Here is a 26,256-nt window from a genome sequence, read left to right as displayed (position 1 = left end):
CTTTCAATTCTGGTTTCCTTGGTATGAATGCCCAGCAGTGGGATTGCTGGGTCGTATGGCAATTGACTGTGGCTCAGATCATGAACTCCTTATTGCCAAATTCAGACTTAAATTGAAGAAAGTAGGGAAAACCACTAGACCATTCAGGTATGACCTAAATCAAATCCCTTATGATTGTACACTGGAAGTGAGAAATAGATTTAAGGGGCTAGATCTGATAGATAGAGTGCCTGATGAACTATGGATGGAGGTTTGTGACACTGTACAGGAGACAGGGATCAAGACCATCCCCATGGAACAGAAATGCAAAAAAGCAAGATGGCTGTCTGAGGAGGCCTTACAAATAGCTGTGAAAAGAAGAGAAGCGAAAAGCAAAGGAGAAAAGGAAAGATATAAGCATCTGAATGCAGAGTTCCAAAGAATAGCAAGAAGAGATAAGAAAGCCTTCCTCAGCGACCAATGCAAAGAAATAGAGGAAAACAACAGAATGGGAAAGACTAGAGATCTCTTCAAGAAAATTAGAGATACCAAAGGAACATTTCATGCAAAGATGGGCTCGATAAAGGACAGAAATGGTAGGGACCTAACAGAAGCAGAAGATATTAAGAAGAGGTGGCAAGAATACACAGAAGAACTGCACAAAAAAGATCTTCATGACCCAGATAATCACGATGGTGTGATCACTCACCTAGAGCCAGACATCCTGGAATGTGAAGTCAAGTGGGCCTTAGAAAGCATCACTACGAACAAAGCTAGTGGAGGTGATGGAATTCCAGTTGAGCTATTTCAAATCCTAAAAGATGATGCTGTGAAAGTGCTGCACTCAATATGCCAACACATTTGGAAAACTCAGCAGTGGCCACAGGACTGGAAAAGGTCAGTTTTCATTCCAATCCCAAAGAAAGGCAATGCCAAAGAATACTCAAACTACCGCACAATTGCACTCATCTCACACACTAGTAAAGTAATGCTCAAAATTCTCCAAGCCAGGCTTCAGCAATACGTGAACCATGAACTTCCTGATGTTCAAGCTGGTTTTAGAAAAGGCAGAGGAACAAGAGATAAAATTGCCAACATCTGCTGGATCATGGAAAAAGCAAGAGACTTCCAGAAAAGCATCTATTTCTGCTTTATTGACTATGCCAAAGCCTTTGACTGTGTGGATCACAATAAACTGTGGAAAATTCTGAAAGAGATGGGAATACCAGACCACCTGACCTGCCTCTTGAGAAACCTGTATGCAGGTGAGGAAGCAACAGTTAGAACTGGACATGGAACAACAGACTGGTTCCAAATGGGAAAAGGAGTCCGTCAAGGCTGTATATTGTCACCCTGCTTATTTAACTTCTATGCAGAGTACATCATGAGAAATGCTGAGCTGGAAGAAACACAAGCTGGAGTCAAGATTGCCGGGAGAAATATCAATAACCTCAGATATGCAGATGACACCACCCTTATGGCAGAAAGTGAAGAGGAACTAAAAAGCCTCTTGATGAAAGGGAAAGAGGAGAGTGAAAAAGTTGGCTTAAAGCTCAGCATTCAGAAAACAAAGATCATGGTATCTGGTCCCATCACTTCATGGGACATAGATGAGGAAACAGTGGAAACAGTGTCAGACTTTATTTTTCTGGGCTCCAAAATCAGTGCAGATGTTGACTGTGCCATGGAATTAAAAGATGCTTACTCCTTGGAAGGAACTTTATGACCAACCTAGATAGCCTATTGAAAAGCAGAGATATTACTTTGCCAACACATCCATCGAGTTGGTGATGCCATCCAGCCATCTTATCCTCTGTCATCCCCTTCTCCTCCTGCCCCCAATCTCTCCCAGCATCAGGGTCTTTTCCAATGAGTCAGCTCTTTGCATGAGGTGGCCAAAGTACTGGAGTTTCAGCTTTAGCATCATTCCTTCCAAAGAACACCCAGGACTGATCTCCTTCAGAATGGACTGGTTGGATCTCCTTGCAGTCCAAGGGACTCTCAAGAGTCTTTCCCAACACCACAGTTCAAAAGCATCAATTCTTCGGCCCTCAGCTTTCTGCACAGTCCAACTCTCACATCCATACATGACCACTGGAAAAACCATAGCCTTCACTAGACGGACCTTTGTTTAGGTTTTCTATTAGAATACCAGGACATATTAGAATGTTAAGAACTCCATATAATTTCTAGGGTACCTATATTAGTAATATTTACCATATACTATAACGTGAGCGGATTTATTACTCATTTGATAATATTTTTCATGTAATTTAACCAACCAAATAAACACAATTAGTTTAATATTTCTCTTTGGGATGTTTCAGGGGCCCTCTGAAGTACCCCAAAGTGAGCTAGAGGTCAAAGGAACTTTAACAGAATTTGATTTAGGAAGTTTTATCAAAAAGATCAATTAAAAGGGTTTAGAATCAGTGCTGATGGGTGTATCATTTTGCTTGTTGATATGTCACAATGGGCGTATATACCGAGGCTCAGGGTCTTGTGAAAGTTAACTTGTGAAAGTTAGTTGGCTCTAACCAGTTTTCCTATGGCTGTGTCAGTCCTAACAAAATCCATTTATCTAACTAACTGTAATCCAATTTTAGAAAATACTGATCATGTATGACTCTTTTCAGTATTTTTTTATACTTTTTTTTTATTTTTTTACTGAAAACACACTTCTTTCCTTTAGCAACCAGGAACTAACTTTTATATTAGCATTTTATAGATTCCTGAGCATAAATACCAGTGATAATTTCTAAAACCTTTGCTTTCTTAGAACATTTTAGGATGGCACCAAACATTATTCATTTATAGTCCCAAATCTCTTTAGTTTCTCTGTAAAAGGAAATCAGTGTTTAGTAGTAAATGTTTCAAAATCTTATTTTATTTGGAAATGACCTAACTATTCAATAGACTTCCAACACTTAGTTTAGCACAACCCTTAGAAATTTAAGTTATCCCAATCTGGAGAGACTATTTTAGACAGATATTCCCCGAAAGCATAATTATTCTTAGTAAAGTTTATCTATGGCTCACTTCTCATTTACATTTTTTTAGAAGTTTCTTCACTGGAGGTAATTTCCTTGTTGACAAACTTGTAACAGATATGATAATATTTAACATATTATACCAGGGTACAATGGAAATATTGTACTTAATGTAAATTACTCTAAGACATGTCTGTATTAGATAGATCAACAAACATTAATATCAGGTATTTAATACTGAATATTTCCCAGTTCACTTGAACTTGGAATGTATTTTTTTAGAATTATTTGATTTGTAAATGCTTACTTTTCTTTAAGCCAATTAAATACAGCTCATTTACAAATTAATCTCAAAAAATATTATCCAGAGACAAAGACATACCGAGACATATTCAGACAGACACAACACAAGATCTAGCTTCATTTTCTAAGCTTAGTCATGAATTAGATAGTACAGTATAAAATTTACAAGTTTATAGATAACAGTTGGAATAAATAAAACTTTTAAAGGCTTTTTCCCATTTTTCCTCAGTCTCAGGAGTTAGAGATGGTCTAGATAAGTGTTCCTGAGAGCCCTGGTCTCAAGGTACAGGGAAAGAAAATCAAGTTCTAACAAAATGGCTGCAGGTCTAAACCAAATGGTGGCCAGACAAAGCAAAATGGCCATCACAAATCATAACAGAACACAGAATATAAAACATATACACACAGATATGGCAGTCCTCATCAGACACTTAAATATAAGATTACAGTCTCTCAGAAAACCTCCTATAGAGACATAGAACTCCAGATCCAAGTACTAACAGAGTAAATGAAAATTTCTCGGTCTTCAAACATTTCAAAGGGAGGAAAGGAAGCCAGGTTGAAAGAAGAAGGGGGAGGAGGCGGGAGAGGAGGGCAAAAGGGGTGGCCTTACAGACGTCTCCTGCCACCTGCAGACATCTAGGCATTACGGGACTTTACCCTGGGCCTTCAGAGAAAGGAGGACTGGAACTTGACCTTACCAGAAACCATACCAGAACAGAACCAGAATTCGAGTTCTCTGCCAAGAGGAGGTGATCAGTCTCCAATCCCCAGCTCAGGCTGAGTCCCTTTGGCCAATTCCTGCATCTAGGACTGGGGGACAAGACAAAGGGGGTAGAATAGGAAGGGTTAAGGACAGAGAAGGGGAGAGAGGTCAATAAAGTCTCTTGTTCCTTACTGGGTCAGGGCACTCTGGCCAGTTGTCCTAGTCAGGAGGAGACCAGGGACAAAAGGGTCCCAATTGCAGCCGGTGGGTCTGGTCCATTGGTAGGCAAGCTGGTCTCTGAGTACCCTGAATGGTCAATGAAGAGTCCTGCCAGAGTCACCATTTGTTGCAAAAGGGGTGGCCTTACAGACGTCTCCTGCCACCTGCAGACATCTAGGCATTACGGGCCCCAAACTGGACTCTTGTCTAACACTCAGAAGTGAATTGTCCAAGGAGACACATGTGCTGACAGAGCAAGAGATTTTATTGGGAAGGGCGCCCAGGTGGAGAGCAGTAGGGAAGGGAAGCGAGGAGAACTGCCCTGCCACATGGCTCACAGTCTTGGGTTTTATAGTGATGGGATTAGTTTCTGGGTCATCTTTAGCCAATCATTTTGACTCAGAGTCCTTCCTTGTGGACTCTAAGTCCATGCCTTGTTCAGCCAAGATGGATGCCAGTGAGAAGGATTCTGGGAGGTGGTTGGATGTGTGGTGTTTCCTTTTGACCTTTCCTGAACTCTTCTGATTGGTGGTGGCCTATTAGTTCTGTGTTCCTTACCAGGACCTCCTGTCATAAAAAAGATCATGTAAATGGTTACTATGGTGCCTGGCCAGGGTGGGTAGTTTCAGTCACTCTGCTTCTTCTAACAACTGTATTATCCAGCAATCCAACTTCTAGATTGTGAACCCCAAAGAAAAAGCAGGGGTTCATACAGATACTCGTACACCAGTGTTCCTATCAACACATCCTATCAGTGTTCATATCCTGTTATTCACCATAGGCAAAAGGTGGAAACAACCCAAATGTCCATCATAAACAAAGCATTCTACATACGTACAGTGAAATCATATTCAGCCTTTAAAAGGAATGAAATTCTGACACATGCTGTAATATGGATGAACCTTGAAAATATTAATATCATGGTAACTAAGATCATGGCATCTGGTCCTATCACTTCATGGCAAATAGATGGGGAAATAGTGGAAACAGTGGCTGGCTTTATTTTTCTGGGCTCCAAAATCACTGCAGATGGTGATTGCAGCCATGAAATTAAAAGATGCTTACTCCTTATAAGGAAAGTTATGACCAACCTAGGCAGCATATTAAAAAGCAGAGACATTACTTTGCCAACAAAGGTCCTTCTAGTTAAGGCTATGGTTTTTCCAGTAGTCATGTATGGATGTGAGAGTTGGACTATAAAGAAAGCTGAGTGCCAAAGAATTGATGCTTTTGAAGTGTGGTGTTGGAGAAGACTCTTGAGAGTCCCTTGGACTTCAAGGAGATCCATCCAGTCCATTGTGAAGGAGATCAGTCCTTGGTGTTCATTGGAAGGACTGATGTTGAAGCTGAAACTCCAATACTTTGGCCACCTCATGCGAAGAGCTGACTCATTTGAAAAGACCCTGATGCTGGGAAAGATTGAGTGTAGGAGGAGAAGGGGACGACAGAGGCTGAGATGGCTGGATGGCATCACTGACGTGATGTACATGGGTTTGGGTGGACTCCGGGAGTTGGTGATGGACAGGGAGGCCTGGTGTGCTGCGGTACATGGGGTTGCAAAGAGTCGGACACGACTGAGCGACTGAACTGAACTGAGTGAAGTGAAATCAGCCAGACACAAAAGGCCAGTTATATATGATTCTACTTGTATGACATACCTAAAATAAGCAAATTCATAGAGGCAAAAATAGATCAGAGGTTCCCAGTGGTTGGGTTGAAGGGGGAGTTAGGGTTTAATGACTACAGAGTTTCTGTTTTGGATGATGAAAAAAATTGGACATGGATAATGGTGGTGGTTGCAGAACAATGTAAATGTACTGAATGCCAGTGAAGTGTACACTTAATATTGTCAGAATGGTAAATTTTATGTATATTTTACCATAATAAAAAGCTAATAAAGTTAATTTTATGTTTTTGGATTATAATAGCAATACATGTTTGTGCTAGAAAAATTGGGGGGAAAACAGAAAAAAGAAGAAAAATTCATCCATAATCTTGTCATTCAGAATACCAAAATCTTTAATGGTTTCGTTTGACCGTGTTTACTTTTTAAAAATACAGTTGTTGTTTTTTTTTGGCTGCATCTTTGTTGTGGGTAGGGGACTTTCTCTAGTTGTAGTGAGCAGGGGCTCTTCTTTAGTTGCGATGCATGGGCTTCTCATTGTGGTGGCTTCTCTTGTTGTGGAGCACGGGCTTTGGAGCGTGGGCTTCAGAAATTGTGGCACACAGGCCTAGTTGCTCTGAGGCACTGGGATCTTCAAGGACCAGGGATCAAACCAGTGTCCCCTGCATTGGCAGGTGGATTCTTAACCACTGGACCACCAGGAAAGTCTGACCATTTTTACTTTTAACTACTCTCTTGTCAGTAAAATGACCGTGACTTTCTACTGCTTCTGGTATAGGTAGTACAGTAGCACCTACTTATTCCCCCATGAAATTTCAGCACCTTAGACAATCCCCAAACAGAAAAGAAATAAGTCGGTGTCGAGTTGCAAAGCTGTTGAGCACATCGTGGGGACCTAATGGGTCAGCAGGTCTTACTTTCCAGCTGTAGTACAATGAAAAGTCTATAAAAAGGCTTTAAAGTCTTTGGTCTTTCTGTGCGACACACTGAGCCCTGGAGAATGGACTCAAGTCCCTCATATGTTGATTGTGGCATTCTAAGAGAATCTGAGGGCTCTGTTTTTTGGTTTTTTTTTTTTTGATCGTTTTAAGGTGATATTTTATTTATAGGAAATATAGCAATTTGAAATATAGATAGAATAAATTCTTTGCAAAGTTTTTATTGAAAAAACCTTCTGAAAACTTTTTCTTGCCTACAGAAGGATGCCTGCTTACAGTTTATAGAATATTACAACAGGAAAAGTCTTTAGATCATTTCTGGTTTCATATACTTGACTCAATCAGCTGATACCAGACACTTATTTTGTGCCTCCTCTACTGTGCAAAGCACTAGGAACATGAAGGTGAAAAAGAATGAGAATCTGCCCACAGTGAGCTCCCAGTGCCACAAGGCTGAGTAGATAAGGTTCATGTCTTGTACAAGTAGAGGAGATGTTTTAGCAATTTTCTTTTCTTTATTTTTTGGTTGTGCTGGGTCTTCTTTGCTGCGTGCAGACTTTTCTCCAGTTGCCGTGAGTTTGGTCTACTCTCTAGTTGCAGGGCGAGGACTTCTCATTGCAGTGGCTTCTCTTATTGTTGGAGCACAAGCTCTAGGGCACACAGGCTTCAGTACTTGTGGTGCATGGGCTTAGTTGCTCCAAGCATGTGGGCTCTTCCTGGACCAGGGATTGGAACTGTGCCCCCTGCATTGGCGGGCGGATTCTTAACCACTGGTCCACTAGGAAAGTCCAAGAGTTTGTAAATTACTGATTTGTATTCAAGTATAGTTGCTTTACAATGTTGTGTTAGTTTCTACTGTTTAGCAGAGTGAATCAGCTGTATGTATACATATATTGCCTCTTTTTTTGGATTTCCTTTTGCTCAGTAGGACTTCCCTGGTGGTGGATGGTAAAGCGTCTGCCTACAATGCAGGAGACCCAGGTTCAATCCCTGGGTCGGGAAAATCTCCTGGAGAAGGAAATGGCAACCCACTCCACTATTCTTGCCTGGGAAGTCCCATGGACAGAGAAACCTGATGGCTACAGTCCATGGGGTCACAAGAGTCGGACACGACTGAGTCACTTCACTTTGCTCAGTGCTCTAGCTAGCTAGTTAAACTGAGCTGATACAGTCCATGGGGTTGCAAAGAATTGGACATGACTAAGCGACTTTTACTAGCTAGCTAGCTAGCTAAGTTGCTTCAGTTGTGTCTGACTCTTTATGACCCTGTGGACTGTAGCCCACCAGGCTCCTCTGTCCATGGGATTCTCCAGGCAAGCATACTGGAGTGGGTTGGTATGCCCTCCTCCAGGGGGTCTTCCTGACCAAGGAATTGAACCTGTGTCTCTTATGTCTCTTGCATTGGCAGTTGGGTTCTTTATCACTGCTCAGTGATCTGTGGTGACCTAAAAAGGGCTCTTAACTCTCGCATCCACTCTCAACCATCCTGTCCACTGGCTGCTCCAGGGTCTTCTGAAAGGGGCCCTGGCCCTGAAGAAGAAAAAGATGCTGAGGCATTGCAGTGGGGCTGCCTCTGTCTGCTTGCCGCGTGACTACCTCACTTAGAGCCTGCAAGAAGCTGCGGTCACGTTGTGGTGTTGACAAGAAAGCAAGGCTGAGCCTTTGACCTGACCAGAGGCTGTGCCTTCTCCAGTCAATTCCAGTATATTCTGGCAAACTCTGATGGGGTCAGGCCTGGATCACTCCCTCAGAGAGACTTCCAATGGTCAGAGGAATGAGGAAAAGGCTCAATGGTTTAGCATGGTATGGGGTGACAGAGAGAAAGTTCTAGAGAATTTCACTGGGTTCAGCCTTGAATTGTGCAAAGAGACTTACTTGCTTTCCTGCTGGAAAATGGAATAATACTTAAATGTAAGTTGAAAATTGTATTGGAGGGAGTGGACTTGAGATAAGAAATCTTTCAGTTGGCTTGTCCTCTGCCTATATGTATTTAAAGCAAAGAAGCAATAATCCTGTTTTTCCAGAATTATCTTGATTGTGAAATATGTAAGCAGTGGCAGTGAAGTAATTACACTGATCATCCTCTTTCAACACAGCGGAATTCCACAAGCACACAAGTGCTGTCCTTTGAACAGTCGCCATAGGAAGCCACACAATTATTTCCTAATGTCATTGCTCAAAACACAGGGAATTTTCCTCAGAATGAGTTTATGAGTCATGTGAGATGACCTGGGCCTTTACTCTATAGTCCCATCTCATGTGTTTTTTTAATCACCTGTTTTTTTTTTTTATCATTAGGTGATAAAAGAAAAATGTTTTGGTAGTAAAGGAAAACCATTTTTTTAAAAACCTGACTTCTGGTGGTTTTAATTGCATTCTTTCAAGTCTATGATTAAGTCATTGTTGCCACCTGCCTCCCCTTTTTTCTGGTTGATATAGGTCCAGTCATTGTAAACTAAAATGTTCTTTTTCTTAGGCTGGAGCTTTACACAGATTGTTGAAATCCCTAGAATTTTTAAACACTTTGTGTGAAAACTTGGATAAGGCTTTATTTACCTCTTGACTTTTGGAGTGGTATGTCATACACATAGCAGTGCTCAAGAAATTTTGTTGGTGGGTGCACTTGAAAATCAAAGGAATTTTTGAACACTAGTCCCAAATTCCTTGTACTCTGAAGTTTTTTATGTTATTTGGAACACTGTAACTATCAGAAATCAATAGTATGAATCCAGTTTAAAAGGAGAGAAAATAGAAAAGAGATGGAGGAACATCAAAATGGTCACTCATAGCGGTCCTCTTTGAATGATGGAATTCTAAGTAACTTTTATTTTCTTCTTTACATTAAAGATCTTCTTTAGATTAAAGATCCTTTAATGAATATATATTGCTTTAATTAAACATTTTTAAAATCAGTATTTATTTTTGGCTGTGCTGGTTCTTCATTTTGATGGCCTCTCATTGCGGAACATGGGCTCTAGGATGTGTGAGCTTCGGTAGTTGTAGCTCGTGGGCTCTAGAGCTCAGGCTCAGTACTTGTGGTGCACGGGCTTAGTTGCCCCATGGTATGTGGAATCTTCTCCCACCAGGGATTAAACCTGTGTTCCCTGCATTGCCAGGCACGTTTTTCAACACTGACCACTAGGAAAGTCCCATGTATTGCTTTATAATTACACAAAATCAATAAATCTTATATAAAAAAGTGTGACCTGTTTATACGCAGTTAGTAAGGCAGTAGATCTTAGCCTTTCTTGGATCACACACTGCTTTGAGGTAGGGAAAGCTCTGGGTCCTTTTCCTATAAAGATGTTCATACATTTTTCATATAATTTCAGACTTTCATAGATCCCATGTAGCCCATCCAAGGATCATTTAGAGACTCCAGATTAGGAAGCAAATTAGGAGTGGAGAAAGTGGCACCCAGAAAGGAGTTGACTGCTAAATCAATCAGGAAAGATATAGGGTTATATGAATTTTGTCAGTGCCAGTGGGGACTGCAGATTCGGTAGACCAGCCCTTCTGTCAAGCTATGCAAATAAAGCATTTGTGGAACCTCAAGTGTCCTGTTCTTTAGGTCATGGTGTGCTGACAAGGACTAAGTAAAATCCTCGAGGAGACTGAGAGCCCAGCTGAGCCAAGGATTTGTTATCCCTGTAAGTGAAGGCCCTGAGCACCCAGTTAGGATTTTTTCCTGTGGCAGCAAAGACAAGCAAGGAGGGGTTTGATGTAGTGCTGGGGAGTGGCCATGGATGTGGTTCCGAATGACAAAGGACTAATGAGACTGCTATTGACCAGGGGGTCCAGGTTGAAATGAAAATGAACACAGGATAGGAATGTGCTGTCATATGGAGAGACTTGGCAAGGGGGATGTTAGCCTAGTTGGAGATGGTCCTGGGGACAACATGGGGAGATTCTTTTCTAGGAAAGAGAGTTCGATCATTATGACAGTGGTCCAGCCACATGTTATAGGTAGAGGCTTGTAGAGGGAGGGTTGTGCTGAGTCTGGAGTCTCACAGTGTCATTGCGTCAGATGAGCATCGCAAAATGGGGGTGCTTCTTGCTAGTGGTTCTTTGCATGTGTGATGAATTGCACTTTCAGTTACTTTTAGGGAAGGCAGCCAGAAAATGTACCTGTAGGCACCTTCAGCACACCGAGAAAATGTGAGCTGAAGGGAGGGGAGGGATGGGGAGAGAGAGAGGTTGCTCAGGAGGAAGTTTGGCAATGGGAGAACTGTTACAAGCACAAAAAGAGTTTTTCTGGAGTCATCAACTTTCTCTCAAGTCTAATTCACATGTCCAACCAACACGATTTTCTACCCCCTGACACTTTACGTTTCTTCATGCAGGTGTCTGATTCTATGAAAACTTCATATATGATGTTGTGACTTTGTCAAAAAAGAATGAGTGATGATTCATGTTATTAAAGTGCTCAGTAGTCTGGCTGCTTTGGACGGCTACTCAAATGTGTGTTTTTCAGTGAGCATTTGGTAGATTTGAATCCTCTTGAAAGATTGGAAGAGGCAGAAAATCGTTTTATTTTCTTTTTGGTTGCACTGAGTCTCTTTGTTGCTGCCTGCGGGCTTTCCCTAGTTGTGGTGGAGCACAGGCTCTAGGGCACCTGGGCTTAGTTGCTGTGGGACACACAGGCTTAGTTGCCCCACATGTGGAATCTACCTGGGCCAGGGATCAAACCCGTGTTCCCTGCATTAGCAGGTGGACTCTTATCCTATGGACCACCAGGGAAGTCCAGAAAATATTAATGTTGAGATTAGAAAGATAATCACAGTGGTTTCATACTTTGTTCGTTCAGTCATTTAAGATAATAATTTGAGGGTGATGAGGATAGAGCCAAGAATAAGACAAAGACCCTTGAGTCACAGACCTTTCATTCTAGTGAGGGGAGAGGTGGAAAAGGAAATGGGCACCATAGCACTTCATCATGGGACTAAGATGGGGAAGGAGGTACAGGTCCTACCTCTGGGTTTGAGGAGGTGGGTAGCACTGGGTAGGAGGGAGTGGCCATTTGTACCTAGAAAGATGGGCAGCTTCATGAAGTCTTGCGGTGGGGTTGCGGGGAGAACTGGCAGAGGAGCAGCAAAGGTGGATAACACGGCTCTTAGGAGCTCTGCCCACAGGGTAGGCGGGTGTGGATTAGAGGGTGGGGTCAGAGGCTGGGAGTGGAGGCCAGATCTTATAAGCCTTACTAACCAGAGCCAACCTTTTTCTGTAGGCTATGGTTTTGTTTTTTAATTAAAAAAACTTATTGCTGATTATATTAATATATTCTGTATTTCTCAAGGAAAACATAGGACATTTTTATTCAGTCCTTCCCATTGTTTACCCCAACATTTTTCTCTGCTTTGCAAATCACCAACTCTGCAGGCTGTGTTGACCCCTTAAAGGGGTTTAAACAAAGAAATATTGTGATCCACCTTACGTTTCACTGAAAATTTAAGCATTTTGAATCAAATTAGCCATTGAAAAGGTGTGGGAAACACATGAAGTGCAAATTGGCAGTTGATATTTTCAAAATAAAATGCTCAGGCAAATTAATCTCTGTCACACAAGGAAGATATAAGCAAGCATTTCTTTCTCTGAAAGAAAAGCTCCTCACAGAAACAGAACCCTGACTTTATTTTCCTCAGTAGTTTTGTATGCAACTGTAATGAGTAGTTTTCCATAATTCTGTGTATTGCTCCTGGAAAAAGTAGACAATGGGGCAAATTTTCAGCCTATGCTGTCATTTTATGGATTAATTTCCATTAGCGCTGACCTCCTGGCTTTCCGTGCATAAATATGAGTAAAACATCTGTTCATGTCATTCCCCTGCTTAGAAACCTCTGCTGGCTCCCCATGGCCTATACTATGAAGCAGTCCAATCTCATGGCCTTGGCATCTGTGGTCCTCTGTAATCATGCCTTTCCAGCTCATCTCGACCATTTCTCCTTATTCTGTGTGTCCCCAGACCCCTTGAACACATCAATTCGCATCCTCTTCTATTACTTCTGCTTTCGTGTTTGCCTGCCATACCTGTCTCCACCTGGCCTGCCACGGGCAGTTTTATTCAGGCCTTCAAGGCTCAGCACACATGTGACGTCTTCTCTGAGCCTCCTTCACCCATGGAATGAATCTGCATTCCCACAGCCTTCTCCATATCCCCTTATCCCGTCGAATTTTAACTGTCTATTGAGGAGGTCTGTCTTCCCTCTGAAGCTCGTGAATTCCTGAAGGGCAGCACCCACATCTTGCCCATCTTTGTTTTCTCAGCTCTGTAGCCCACTGTCTGGCACAGGGTGGATGCTCAGGGACCGTCAGAACTAAGCTGTGTGTTTTGTGTTTCTGTAAGAGCTCCAAAAGAGCCGTCAGGGAGTGACAGGGCAGCAAACTTCACTTTTGTACCAGGCCTATCAGTGGACTCTGGCTGAAGCGTGGGCTCCTCACACACTGACACCTAACCATTCTAGTGAGGGCCGCCATGGTTGCTGTCCTGGGAACTCCTCTTCCTAAATAGTGGGGGGGTCTTTTTAGGTATAAGGAAGTGAGACTGGTTAGGAGGAAATTGGCTTAAAGAAAGAAACAAGGATTACAGATAGGCATTTTTTTGTTTGTTTGTTTAGAGGAAGATGTGTAAAAATGCTGAGGAGCCAAGGGGTGATTACCCGAAGGATGCTGGAAAATGTGGACAGGAAAGTGAGAGATGAATTTCTGAATAGATAAGAGCTGGAGAGGTCACTGAAACTTACTAACCTGAGAGTAGGCTCTGAGCTTGATTACTCTCTGCTAAAGCAGCGTGGGAGTGACTGTAGACTAAACACTGTGAACAGTCCTCCCAGGACGTAGGAAGGACAATAAGATACAGGGCATGATAAGCAGCATGATGTATAGACTCCTGCCTCACATCACCAAAAGGCAGAACCTACTGGAAGAAGGTCTATCTCTTTAATCACAAGTGGGTAGATAGGATAAACATGGCTCAGGTCACCGTATACTGAAATAATTATATATAGCAAGAAGTAGGGCATCTCCTGATTTTTTAAAGAGGTAAACTTAAGAAAAATCAAAGGAGCTCTCACTTTATTTCATATAGCTTTAGAATGTATTATGAAGTGGTATGAACTGAGGATATTCAAAAAAGGCAGAAAGTGTGAGAATAAAAGTGTGAAAGTGTTAGTCGCTCAATCATGCCAACTCTTTGCGACCCCATGGACTGTAGTCTCCCAGGTTCCTCTCTCTCAGGGATTCTCCAGGCAAGAATGTTGGAGTGGGTTGCCATTTCCTTCTCCAGGAAATCTTTCCAACCCAGGGACTGAACCCAAGTCTCTTGCATTGCAAGTAGATTCTTTACCGTCTGAGCCACCAGCGAAGTCCACCCCCGGATTTCCCCTCCCCACAAAAAGAGAAAAAAAGGCAGAATTTCGATTAATGGATAGATCCAATATGACTGATTGTGGAAAATGAAAGTATTTGTAGAAGGGTGTGTCTTTGCTCCTTTAAAGGTTGGTTTTCAAAATGGGGCCCATCAGTCTTCTTTACTCCATTGTCAGAAGCAAATTAATTGAATGGGTAGACCAGTGGTTGGATCCAGTGTGGAAAATGATGAGTGGCTGATTTATAGGTTACAGAGCTTTTTTAATGAAATAGATTTGTCCTGTTGTGTTCAAATGACACAAACAGGACCTTTGGGTTTTTCTGTTTTCATGGAGTGTAAGTAATCTAGCTGGCTCAATACGTAGACCCGTCGAACATCAGTGCATTTTACATTTTGTTCTGCTTAAGAATGCAAGGTATGTTATAGTTGTGTTTGTCAAATTCAAGAAAAAGTCAACAAGGTTTCTTTTATGTCATTACTGGAGTGGGAACCAAGATCTGAGGCAGGTTTTAAATTATTTGATGGACACATAGTCTAATTTCTTCTTGCATGAATGAATTATCTGCAGTAATTTTGTATGTCTATGTGAACATGTTAAATTCTTTGGTTGGCTAGAAAGCAAGCCGAAAGAAAGCCATTACATATAACCAGGTTGCATTTTTCTTTTTGTCAATAATGGTTTGCTAAAGAATACAAACTGTGCTTCTAGTTTTAAAAAGCTACTTCACTATTCTCTCAATTTATTCAAGCCTTTCTTTTTACCTCTTTTTGTCCTATCTTTGAGTCATTTAAATACTAATTAGCACAAAGTAAACACAAAAAGTAAGGGAGTGACTGGATTCAAATCAGGTTTCCTACCTGTCAGCCAGCATATTGAGTATACTTATAATTATCCGTTTAAATCAAGTTTTGGGGTATAGAGTGCATCAAAATTTTATTTTTTCATCTGTAGATAATCTATATTACTTGCATAATATTTGAGTTGCCTGTAATGAAAACACTTGTTAACTGAGTTTGAATTAATCATAGATGATATATCAAGACTTGTCTATTTTGTGATTTTAAAAAATATATAAATTCTTTGTAGGTTTTAAAAAATAGTTCTTGAGTTTGTATAAATAGCCAAATAGACTTAGAAAAGTAATTTGGCGTTTAAAAAGAATTCCTCCCTAGGCGAAAACTCTAAAGAGGAAAAAAAAAAATGAGTTTTCTTTTTCCTCAGATTTAAATGCCTTTAGAATCTCATTTTGCTGATTTCTCAGAATCAAAAATCAAATTGAAACTGAGATCTGAAAATGAATTCTGAAAGCCTTAGCAATCAATGAGCTGTCCCTCTCTTCTTGTGTGCTGCCATTTGGGCTGGGAAAGCATACGTGTAAAAGATCAGTCTCTTTGTTTTATTGTCTGGCTTTGTGGTTCTCACGACTCTCTTCTAGGTTCTATGGAGGATACTGAGGTGAATTAGACACGGTCCCTTGACAACATCTTACTGTTGTTTTTTTTGTAATCTGATTCTTACCCATTTGAAGTTGAATCTGCCAACTCCTGCCCCAAAGTAAAAGACCTGAGGTGCTAATCCCTACTCACTGATGGCAAATGCTAAATTGGAAGCAACAATTAAGAAATGTAAAACTTCTTATCCAATTACAAGTTCCATAAGCCAGTCATGCTCAGTATCATCAGGGCGATGAGAAGGCAAGATCTCACTTTGGTAAAAAAAAAAAAAAAAAAGAAAGTGTAGTTTGAGTCAGGGCCAGCAAATCCTAAATTGCTAAGTCTGTACAAGGGAATTAAACATGGTAGGATCGAGGATGGGGAAATGTTTTATATTTGTTTGTGTGTATTATGGTTAGGAATACTGGTTCTGGAGTCCATCAGATAGATATAGATTTGAATCCCAGCTCTGCTAATATGTGGCATTGGACCTGCCTGAGCCTCAGTTTCCTCATCTGTAAAATGGGCATAATAAAAGAACCTCCTGTGAGGTTTTGCAGGAATTAAGTGAGATAATAGATATAAAATACTTAGTGTATATTATGCTCAGTGTAAGGGATAGCTAATGTACAGACATTGTTTTCTCCTCCAGGTGTTTACGATCTTGCTAAGGAGTCTAATATGCAAAGTACCCACAATGCAATTACAGCTCTACGTGAGTAAATGCCACAGTAGTTGGGAAAGACGTTAAGGGCTGTGGATGAGAGAGGTTGGAGGTTGGACTCTCACAGGAAGAATGTGAGAGCCAAGGTAGAAATTAGGAATGAGCATTACCCATGGTCTCATGAAAAGTATGATTTTCCCTTTAGCTGTTTGTTAGCTGTAAGAAAGGTCAGTGTCTTGAATGAGATTTGTAAGTGGGTATCTGTGCCAAGATCTGTCCTGAAAAATAATCTTTATTAAAATATGTTCATGTCTATTTTGCCAAGTCGGTTGTACTAACTGAAAAGATGGCCTTCCCTCCACTAGCATCATCATCCAGTTTATATTAATTCAAAGCTCTTTTGGTACTTGAGTTCCTATTTGGAAAAAGGAAAAGAAATGACCTGGTGAAAGGTAATCATATGATTGACAAAAGACAAGGGCATAATAAAGCCAGATACTCTTGACATGAACCTTATGAAAAATTCCTCACAGTCATGTTCCTTTGTTGCCATGCTGTGTAGAGTCCCCCTCTAGAAATCTCTAGTCTACAGTGGTGACGTTTGTCATTTCTGCTAGTTGCAGCTCAAATTTTGCTGCTCTCTACCATCCCGCCACTCTTGACAGATACCTAGTCTCCAACCTTACAGAATTTATCAACAAAAGTAGAAGATGAAATGATCCGAGACCATGTGTAGCCATATAGGGGAATTCTTCTGATTGCTATACATGTGAATAGATGGGCTCGCACACTTTAATGTGCAAGAACACTTGTGCAGTCGTTTTGTTGGAAGAAAATGTCATATCAAAGGGTCTGACACGTGTGGAAGCCAAATGGGGCTTCAAATTATAACAGTTTCTGTGATCAAGTTAAACAGATCAAGTGTTATACTTGTGATCAAGTATAACAGTTTCTGTGATCACAGCTGTCTTGGCTTTATCAACCTCCCCCTGTAGATCATGAGCTCCTCAAAGTGAAGTGAAAGTGAAAGTTGCTCAGTCGTGTCTGACTCTTTGTGACCCCACAGACTATACAGCCCATGGAATTCTCCAGGCCACAATACTGAAGAGGGTAGCTTTTCTCTTCACTAGGGTAGCTTTTCCCTTCTCCAGAGTATCTTCCCAGCCCAGAGATCGAACCCAGATCCTCCCTCATTGCAGTCGGATTCTTTACCAGTTGAGCCACCCAGGGCTAGCGCAAAGCCTGGAGCTTAGCAGGGACTTGATAAGAGTGCTCTGCCCCCCAACCCACTTTCTTTTCTGCATTGCTGGAAGCAGCATGTCCCCAGTGGGCCATTTTGAGCGTAAAGTGTTATTTTGAGATCTCTGTGGAGAAAGCCTTCCAAACCTGGCTCCAAATGTCTGAAACAAAAGGGGAGCTAAATCTCTTAGTGGCTGTCTGGAGTCATTCCCAAGGGAGGGAAGTGGGCAACGGGTGGGAAGGAGAGATGCATGGAGTAACCCCCTCTGTTTGTGTCTTCCTTCTTTTCTAAGATGGTTGTTATTTTCAATATAAGTCTGTTCAGATGCCATTGAAACCATAGTCTGATCACAATACTGCGAAAATCAGCTTCTAACTTTTGGTCGCCATCATTCTCCTTCTTAAACCAGTTGTTGCCGCTCTCCTTCTGGCACCAAAACTTAATGTGGAGAAGGAGGTGGCAGGGGGAGATTTTGAATTGGCTCCATGCCCCACTGCTAAGCCTTCTGCCTGCTCTGCTCTCTCTCCCAGTGTGATACAGAAGGGATTCTGTCAAGCAGTGTTCACTGCAGACTTGTAGAAGAGACATTCTTAGCATTCTTAAGGAGAACTAGTTTCTAAAGTCAAAAATTTACCAGCGAACGAATGACCTTTGGTGTAATATCTAAACAGAAGTAATGATTTAAATCAGCAGGCTGATTTTGCACTGTTGACAGAATATTACATGATTATGATTACTTTTTAAAAATGAAATTGAAATGATACAGTTTCCAATGATATGGTTTCCCTGGTGGCTCAGAGTTTAAAGTGTCTGCCTCCAATGCGGGAGATCCGGGTTCAATCCCTGGTTTGGGAAGATCCCCTGGAGAAGGAAGTGGCAACCCACCCCAGTACTAAGCCAGCTTGCTAGTAATGTGCACTTTTATTTTTACGTATTTATTATTTATTTGGTTACTCCAGGTCTTAGTCGTGGCATGTCGGATTTGGTTCTCTGACCAGGGATGGAACCTGGGCCCCCTGCATTGGGACTGTGGTATCTTAGCCACTCGACCACCAGGGAAGTCCCTGTTCCCTTTTAAATACATGAGTGGTTGGAGGGTTGAAGATATACTTACATATACATATTTACATATGATTTTAGGATTGCAAACTTGGTTTTACATTGATACATACGTAAGTTGAGATGATGAATGATCAGTCACACTGTGCAGTAGATATACAGGGACTACCACTAAAGCATAAAGTCTTCAGTGTTTGATGCTGTTGGTGATTCCCAGTGAGGATACGTCTTTGTGCCTTCCTGTCTCTGTACTAAGAAGCAGACTGTATCTGAATCTGTACTGACGAGCTCCCTTTTTCAATCTCTGTCATTTCAATCGATGTTAGAAATCAGAAAGTTATCTTCATTTGTGGAATTGTGCACTTCTTCACAATTTGAGGGTTTATACATGAAAGTCTATTGAGATTTGGTCCTAGTGTCCTAAGTCTGGAAGAGTGTACTGTGTCCCAAACCACAGTACAGAGATTGACATTTAAATTTTTATTTTACTAAGGATTAGGAAAATATTGACTTAGTTTCCTCTGGGGGACTGATACGAAGTTTACTGTTTCAATAAATCCATTTCAATGGAAAAGAGATTTGAAGAAAAATATGGAGTATATAATAGTGCAGAAGTTGTGGCAAAAATTTTTGAAGACTTTTTACATGAGTAAGTTGAGTTGGGAGACACTGCTAAGAACAGAGGGGCTTCCCAGGTGGCTCAGTGGGTAAAGAATCCACCTTCAACGCTGGAGATCTGGGTTTGATCCCTGGGTCGGGAAGATCCCCTTGAAAAGCACATGGCAACCCACTCCAGTTTTCTTACCTGGAGAATCCCATGGACAGAGGAGCCTGGCTGGCTACAGTCCATGGGGTTGCAAAGAATCAGACACAACTGGAGCGACTGAGCATGGATGCACACTAAGAACAGAAAAAGGATCAGTAGTTGGAAGACCTGGATTTGAATCCAGATTCTACCATTGGATATACACAGCTGATCTTAAGGCTCTCAACCAGTTTCTTCGTGTGTAACTTTGAAACAATAGTATTTTCCTTGTCTATTTCACAGGTTTGGGTTAAGAAACAGGTAGAATATATATTGAAAGTATTTTCTTAAAACTTCAAAGGCATTTTGGAGTGAAACAACACCCAAGCCCCTAATAATATAACCAGCAAGTTATTTCAAGAGCCCTCAGGAATCAGTGAATATGAACTTTGAAAGGCAAACCTTTTTTTTTTCTCCTACATGGTGAAAACTGAGTAGGTTCCAAATTTAGGCTGACGGTTTTCCTGTCACTACTTAAGAAGAGAAGACTGAAACATATGCTTGCTTCTCTCCAGATTATATGAATGCTTTTGCCTTTTACTTAATGCTGCTACAGAATTTAGAGAAGTACACAGTGGGAGCTTGCTATGAGCTGGATGTTTATAAAGTACCATTTATTATAACAGTGTTCTTACGTTATGAGAAAGCACCTTTTCAGGCCAATCAGTGTACCAACTGGCAGGAAGGCAGTTCCCAAATCTGAGAGGAAGACCCTTTTTGTGTATGATAGAAGCTTTATTTAGGGTAACCCTGTAAGTTTGATCATCAAATGATAAAGCCAAATAGGAAAGTTAGATAAGCATTTTATGTTCTAGACTGCCAGGCAAGGGGATATATTGTATATGAATCCCCTGATTCACTTTGCTGTACAGTAGAAATGAACACAGCATTGTAAAGCAACTGTACTCCAATGCAAATTAATTAAAAAATTATACATAGACTGCCAGGCAGAGCTGCTATTAAATCATGATAATTCTAAAAGTCAAAGGTTTTCATTGTCTCTGATGCCAACAGAGTTACACTGAATCCTACTGGAAGGGAAATGTAGGATGGGGTTCTTTGGGGCTGACTCCTACTGTAGCCACTGACAGTTTGGGCTTTTAATGCCTGGGAGAGGGCTGGAGAAAAAAATTCAGATCAGAGGCAGCTGGCTGATGGGAGGGAGCCCTTAGTCCTTCTCTTTTTCCTCTTAAAAAGATGAAGCCTGATTCACAGGCTTAGATCTTCTTTCAGGGGAAGATTTGTGGGACTCAGAATAACCACTCTACCTTTTTCTGCATTCGAGCTACCACTGATAAAGAAATAGGACCAAAGACCCAGAATGCTTAGTTGAATCGGTTTTCTATGAAAAGTGAAACCTTGTTTTCTGTAACACGAATATGTGGCCTTTAAAACACACAGAGAACTGCAAGTTTCATTTTTAGAATGCATATACTGCACGTGTAAATAAGTGGTTCATTTTGCTGTATCCTTTAGCATATTAATTTGACAACTACGTTAGAAAGCTAAAGGAGGATTTTTTCTTTTTCAAAGTTACTTGGAGTAGGTACTTATGAAATTACTATGCAGAGAGATTAATAGATGCTAATCCAACAGGTTAAACATTGAAATTTGAGGACTGTTTTTGCAATCTGTATGGGAAGATAGTTGGCACCAAAAGCAAGACTTTGAAATTTTTTTCACTAAGTCTTGCCTTCTCTGATGGGGCTTTATTCACTTTATTCTCATATTTCTCTGAGAAATGGATCACACTGATTGTTAGGGCTGGAAGCTGCATTCACAGTGTTCTTTCATTGGGTCCATGAAACATGGTAGATGTGGGACAAGGGGGTCAAATTTTCCTATCAGAAAAATCTCTGCGTTCACAATAAGAGTTTTTTTCTTTTGTTTCAACTCATTTCACATGCATATCTATAGACATGATACGGATAATCTGCTTAATTTAATCCCATGGGTCAATAAATCCAAATTTGACTTGAAATAAAGTATATCTTTGTTCAGATCTTTTGTTCCAGCAGACTTATTGAGATATAATTGAAAAATCAAAGTATATGTTTAAAAGCTTCAACATGATGATTTAATATATATGTATCATCGGGAAGTGATTACCACAATCAAGTTAATTAATACATCTATCACCTCACATGATTACCTTTTTTTGTGTGTGAGAGAATGTCTAAGATCTACTGTCAGCAAATTTCAAGTATACAATATAGTGTAGTCAGCATGCTGTACTTTAGGTCCTGAGAACTTAACTTATAACTGAAAGTTTGTACCCTTTGACTAAGTTCTCCCCCGTTTTCCCTCATCCCCCTGCCCTTGGCAACCACCATTCTACTTTTTTTTAGATTCTACCATATAAGTGATATTGCATAATATTTGTCTGACTTATTTCACTTAGCATAATGCCTTCAAGATTTATTCAAGGAGCAGAATTCCTTCTTTTCTGTGACTGAACAACCTTTCTATCTGTGTGTCTATCTATCTATTTTATGTTGTTAAAAACTCCATTCCTCTCTTGATGGAAATCTAGGTTGCTTCCGTGTTTTGGTTATTGTGAATAATGTTGCAGTGAACTTGAGATAATGATTTCTTTTCCTTCAGATATATATCCAGAATTGGGATTGCTGGATCGTATGGTAGTTCTATTATTAATTTCTTGAGGCACCTCTATACTGTTTTTGTTAGCATCTTTTAGGTTTGTTGAAGGTAGGAGATGGGATCCTATTCCAAGTTCAGTACCTTGCTCTTTAGTATCTTTCTGTATTTCTCAGGCAACGGAAGGCTGCATGAAGTAGAAAGAACAGAGCTTTGGAGTCAGATGCAGGTTTAAATTCCAGCTCTAAAGGTGGGCAAGTTACTTAACCTGATTTGAGTCCAGGATTTCCTCATCTGTAAAGTGGGGACAAAGATTCAACCTGTTTCATTGGGTTATTATGAGTCTTACATGAAAAACTGTAGAGAAAGCACTTGGTGTGATGCCTGGCATCTAGAAAGGGCTTAGTAAATGCTGTTATCACTCTTATTAAAAGAATCACAGCCTGGATTTCTCAGAGTCACTAACCCTTGTAACCTTGGTCTCGGCTGGACTCTACTGTCAATGGCTGTGTCACCTGCAAGTCCCACAGGGACCCTTGACTTTGCCACCCGGAACCTCATCCTTTCATGCCCTGTCCACTGAATCAAGCATCTCCAGGACCCATACCTGCACCGGCTATGGCAGAACTTAAGGCATCCTTTGGACAGCATGCCTGGTACCGAATGGGCATAGGAATGTTGATACTGCCTCCCTTTCAGTTACCCAGTGAATAGTGCATACTCATTATCAACTCACAGGCTTCTAAATAGGCCACTTTTTGTTTTGTCTTAAATTCAATAAATTGTTGGGGGGTACACGGACAAGCAGAGTACAGGGCTGTCTCTCCTGAGCTCTTGCCTTTAGCAGAGAGATGTGTGTGTGTGTGTGTGTGTGTGTGTGTGTGTATTTGGTGTGTGTGTCTAATTATAGAGATGGTTTCTCTCATAAAAGTGTCTCCCTTAAGTGCTGATTATCAGTAATCCCTTTGGTGAAATAATGTATCTTGGACACATGACAAAGAACTTCAGTCTGTTTGACAGTATTACTTTCTTTGTGTCTCTTATAAAGGAAAAGACCAAAGTTGTTGAGCCCTTGGACTATGAGAACGTTATCGCCCAAAGAAAAACTCAGATTTACAGCGACCCGCTCCGAGACCTGCTTATGTTTCCAATGGAAGATATATCTGTGAGTCCACTAGTACTTCTTCAAAATTGCATTTTTCAGGCTGGTTCGTATAGCGAGAATATTCTGTGTCTTCTAGATCTCCGTGATCAGTCGTCAGCGCCGAACAGTCCAGTCCACTGTGCCAGAAGATGGTGAGAAGAGGGCCCAGAGTTTGTTTGTCAAAGAGGTAAGAGGCTCAGAGGCCACAGAAGAAAAGTCATTATTCATTCATTTAGTAAATACTGTAATTAAAATACTCCAGTGGAAATGGAAAACAAAATTACTAGAATTTAACTGACCTACATAACAAGTCTATTTGATGTGACATAGAGGATACAGCTTAAATACTTTTACAAGTAGCTTGTATTCTTAGTCTTTTCTTATAAACTTGAATACTCTTTGGACTTGAAGTCAGAGAGTCCAAGAGAACATGTGAATTGGGATTTATTACCACCAACTGGTTTAGGAAGACACAGTTAATCCCCAAAGGAAGATCTCAGTACTAGCATGCCCCAGATGATTTTTAAAAGTCTGTCAGCTTATTGCTGCTGCTGCTGCTTAGTCGCTTCAGTCATGTCCAATTCTTTGTGACCTCATGGACTGTAGCCCACCAGGTTCTTCTGTCCATGGAATTCTCCAGGAAAGAATACTGGAGTGGGTTGCCACGCCCTCCTCCAGGGGATCTTCCCTACCCAAGGATCGAACCCCAGTCTCCTGCATTGCAGGCAGATTTTTTACCCCTGAGCCACCAGGGAAGCCCCATCAGCTTATTACCAGACATAAAAACAGTGTGCATGTACCTTTCCTACATTTCAAATGAAAGATTCCTATTTTCTTTCAGTGTATTAAAACCTATAGCACAGATTGGCATGTGGTGAACTACAAGTATGAAGACTTCTCTGGAGACTTTCGAATGCTGCCATGGTAAGTTTAGAATTTAAGAGAAACTTTCAAGAGGCGAGTTATTAAACATTTTACATTTTTTCAAACCACTTGTGAAGCTTCTCAATTATCACAGATAATAAAGCAAAACCTCAAACAACCAGTATGTTTGGTAAGTGTGTTTTGGGTAATTGGATATTTTTGCTTATTGAAATTTTTTCTGAAATGGACGTGTTCACTTCTTGGCTTTGGTGCATGTATATTGACTGTAAAATCATCCTTCTTTGATTCTGGATAATGTGAGCATTTTCTAGTGCTGTCAATGAAAAAGCCAAAAGACATTTGACTCAGTTTGATGGCCCCAGACATCTCTGACAAAAGTACATCTGTTGAAACTTTCTTGGTGATCCAGTGGTTAAGAATCTGCCTTGAAATGCCGGGGACACGGGTTAGATTCCTGGTTGGGGAATTTGACCCCACATGCTATGAGGCAGCTAAGCTCATGTGCCACGACTAAGACCTGATGCAGCCCAATAAATAAGCAGATACTTTTTTTTTAAGTGCATCTGTTTCATTTGAGTTGAAAGGCTGCTGTGAGCACTCTGGCCCAACAGCCAGACTGTCAGGGTTCAAATCTTATTTCTACCACTTCCTAGCTGGGTGACCTTGGGCTAGTCACTCAGTCACTTGAATGCTTACTTTCCTCCCCTTTTCATCCATAAGATTGTTAACCTCACAGGATATCACATGGGAGATGTTTTGGAGGAATAAGACTTGGTGTAGCCTTTGGTAGCTTTCAAGGCACGTTCCCGTAGACGAAAACTGAGTCTTAAAAATGTCCTTTAAAGCTGAGTCCTAAGATGGTCAGTCCAGGATCATATAGCAAACAGATGGAAGAGCCAGAATGACATGGGGTTGCTTTTTGGCCTGGGAAAGATAAGGTCCCACCACCGACAGCTCTGGCGTGCATTCCTTGCAATGTGGGCTTATTACGTCTTTGCTGTTGGCTGCACGCGTGGGAGTCCTTTTGCAGAAGGTAATGCCAGAGGGGAGAATCTCAGTTTGAAAAGGAGAAAAGAATTCCTCCTTCTTATGTCTTGGCATTTTCTTGGTTGTGAAAGAAAGAAGTCTACTCATCTTGATTTGGTTTCTTTTTTTGTATTCTGCTCAGTGTCTAAGACTACTCTTTTGTATTTTCAGCAAGTCTCTGCGACCAGAAAAGATTCCCAATCATGTATTTGAGATTGATGAGGACTGTGAGAAGGATGAGGTAATGATGGGGGCAATTGCACTGGCTTCTTCAAGGTCCCTTGTGTTGAGAGAGATTTCTCTGAGAAAAGATGAGGGAAAGAATTGTTTATGAATGATCTGGAGCAAACTTTCAAGCTAATGAGTGTTTTTTTTTTTTTAATTTAACATTGTTGTATTTCCAAATGGAGTTTAGGAAAAATAAAGTGAAATGGGCTGTGATGTGTGTATAAACCCATTTTCCCACCTGTGGGACACACTTGTGGAGTTGCTTTTCCTGCACTGGGCATGTGGTGTGGTGATTCATATGGACTCTCCTGCCTGATAGATCCCTCTTGGAACAGAGGACCCAGATGTCTATGACATTTTGAGGTGAAGTTTGACCATTTACATAATGTAGAAGACTTTCCCACAAGACAGCCCATATGATTCAGTAAATATTGAGTGTCTATTGTGTGCATGGCACTGTGGACTTAAAAAATATCCACAACCTAAAAGTTGAGAGTTACGTTTTTATTCAGTCGACATTTGTAAGACTTCAAGTCTGGGAGGCAGCATCTCAAGTAACCCTGAAAGAACTGCTCAGTGGAGGAAAGAGGTGGAGCCAGGTTATTTAGAAGTTTTGTGATGAAGGGCAGGAATTTTGAACATCAAAAGATGATTGTTAATTAAAGAAAACCAAGTTAAGGAATTTAGCACTTTTCTATGTATAGGAAGATGCAAGAGTCGGGGCTCACTGACATCATTCCTTTGATATATACCTCCGCTATCTGGAGCCAGTATCCTGAGTTTCCTCAGGGTTTAATGCAGGGAGTGGCTGCAGTCTGATGGCTGCTAGATGGCAGGTATTCTTTCCTCTCTGGGTTCTCTCAGGGCTCACCAGCTCACCATCCTTGGTGGCTGCAATTGCTGTTGACTTTGACATCCTTTGTCTACTGATACAGCAGGCAATATTCCATTTCTCAGCACAGAGCCTTTCATCCTGTTATTAACAATTTCAAGTTTAATCAGGCATCTTCAAGGGGGAGTGGGGGGTGCAGGGAGAGGGAGCTTTATG

At 41.0% G+C, this 26,256-nt stretch overlaps 1 protein-coding gene across 3 annotated transcripts in view; it reads left to right on the top strand.

Moving 5' to 3' along the window:
* DOCK11 (dedicator of cytokinesis 11) overlaps window positions 1–26,256 on the top strand; it is a 212,089-nt gene that overhangs the window by 34,199 nt on the left and 151,634 nt on the right. For all 3 annotated transcript variants that reach the window (XM_086388270.1, XM_086388268.1, XM_086388269.1), the window contains exons 2-5: window positions 22,974–23,090; window positions 23,167–23,256; window positions 23,911–23,993; window positions 25,152–25,221. In XM_086388270.1, coding sequence (XP_086244396.1) covers window positions 22,974–23,090; window positions 23,167–23,256; window positions 23,911–23,993; window positions 25,152–25,221 — 360 coding nt within the window. The remainder of the gene's footprint in view (window positions 1–22,973; window positions 23,091–23,166; window positions 23,257–23,910; window positions 23,994–25,151; window positions 25,222–26,256) is intronic.

The sequence above is a fragment of the Bos grunniens genome, chromosome X (assembly GCF_055505025.1).
Source record: "Bos grunniens cultivar Pamir isolate PY7600 chromosome X, Bosgru_T2T1.0, whole genome shotgun sequence".
In the NCBI taxonomy this organism is placed as follows: domain Eukaryota; kingdom Metazoa; phylum Chordata; class Mammalia; order Artiodactyla; family Bovidae; genus Bos; species Bos grunniens.
Note: the sequence above shows the minus strand (reverse complement) of the source record. Positions and strands in the feature narration are given on the sequence as shown.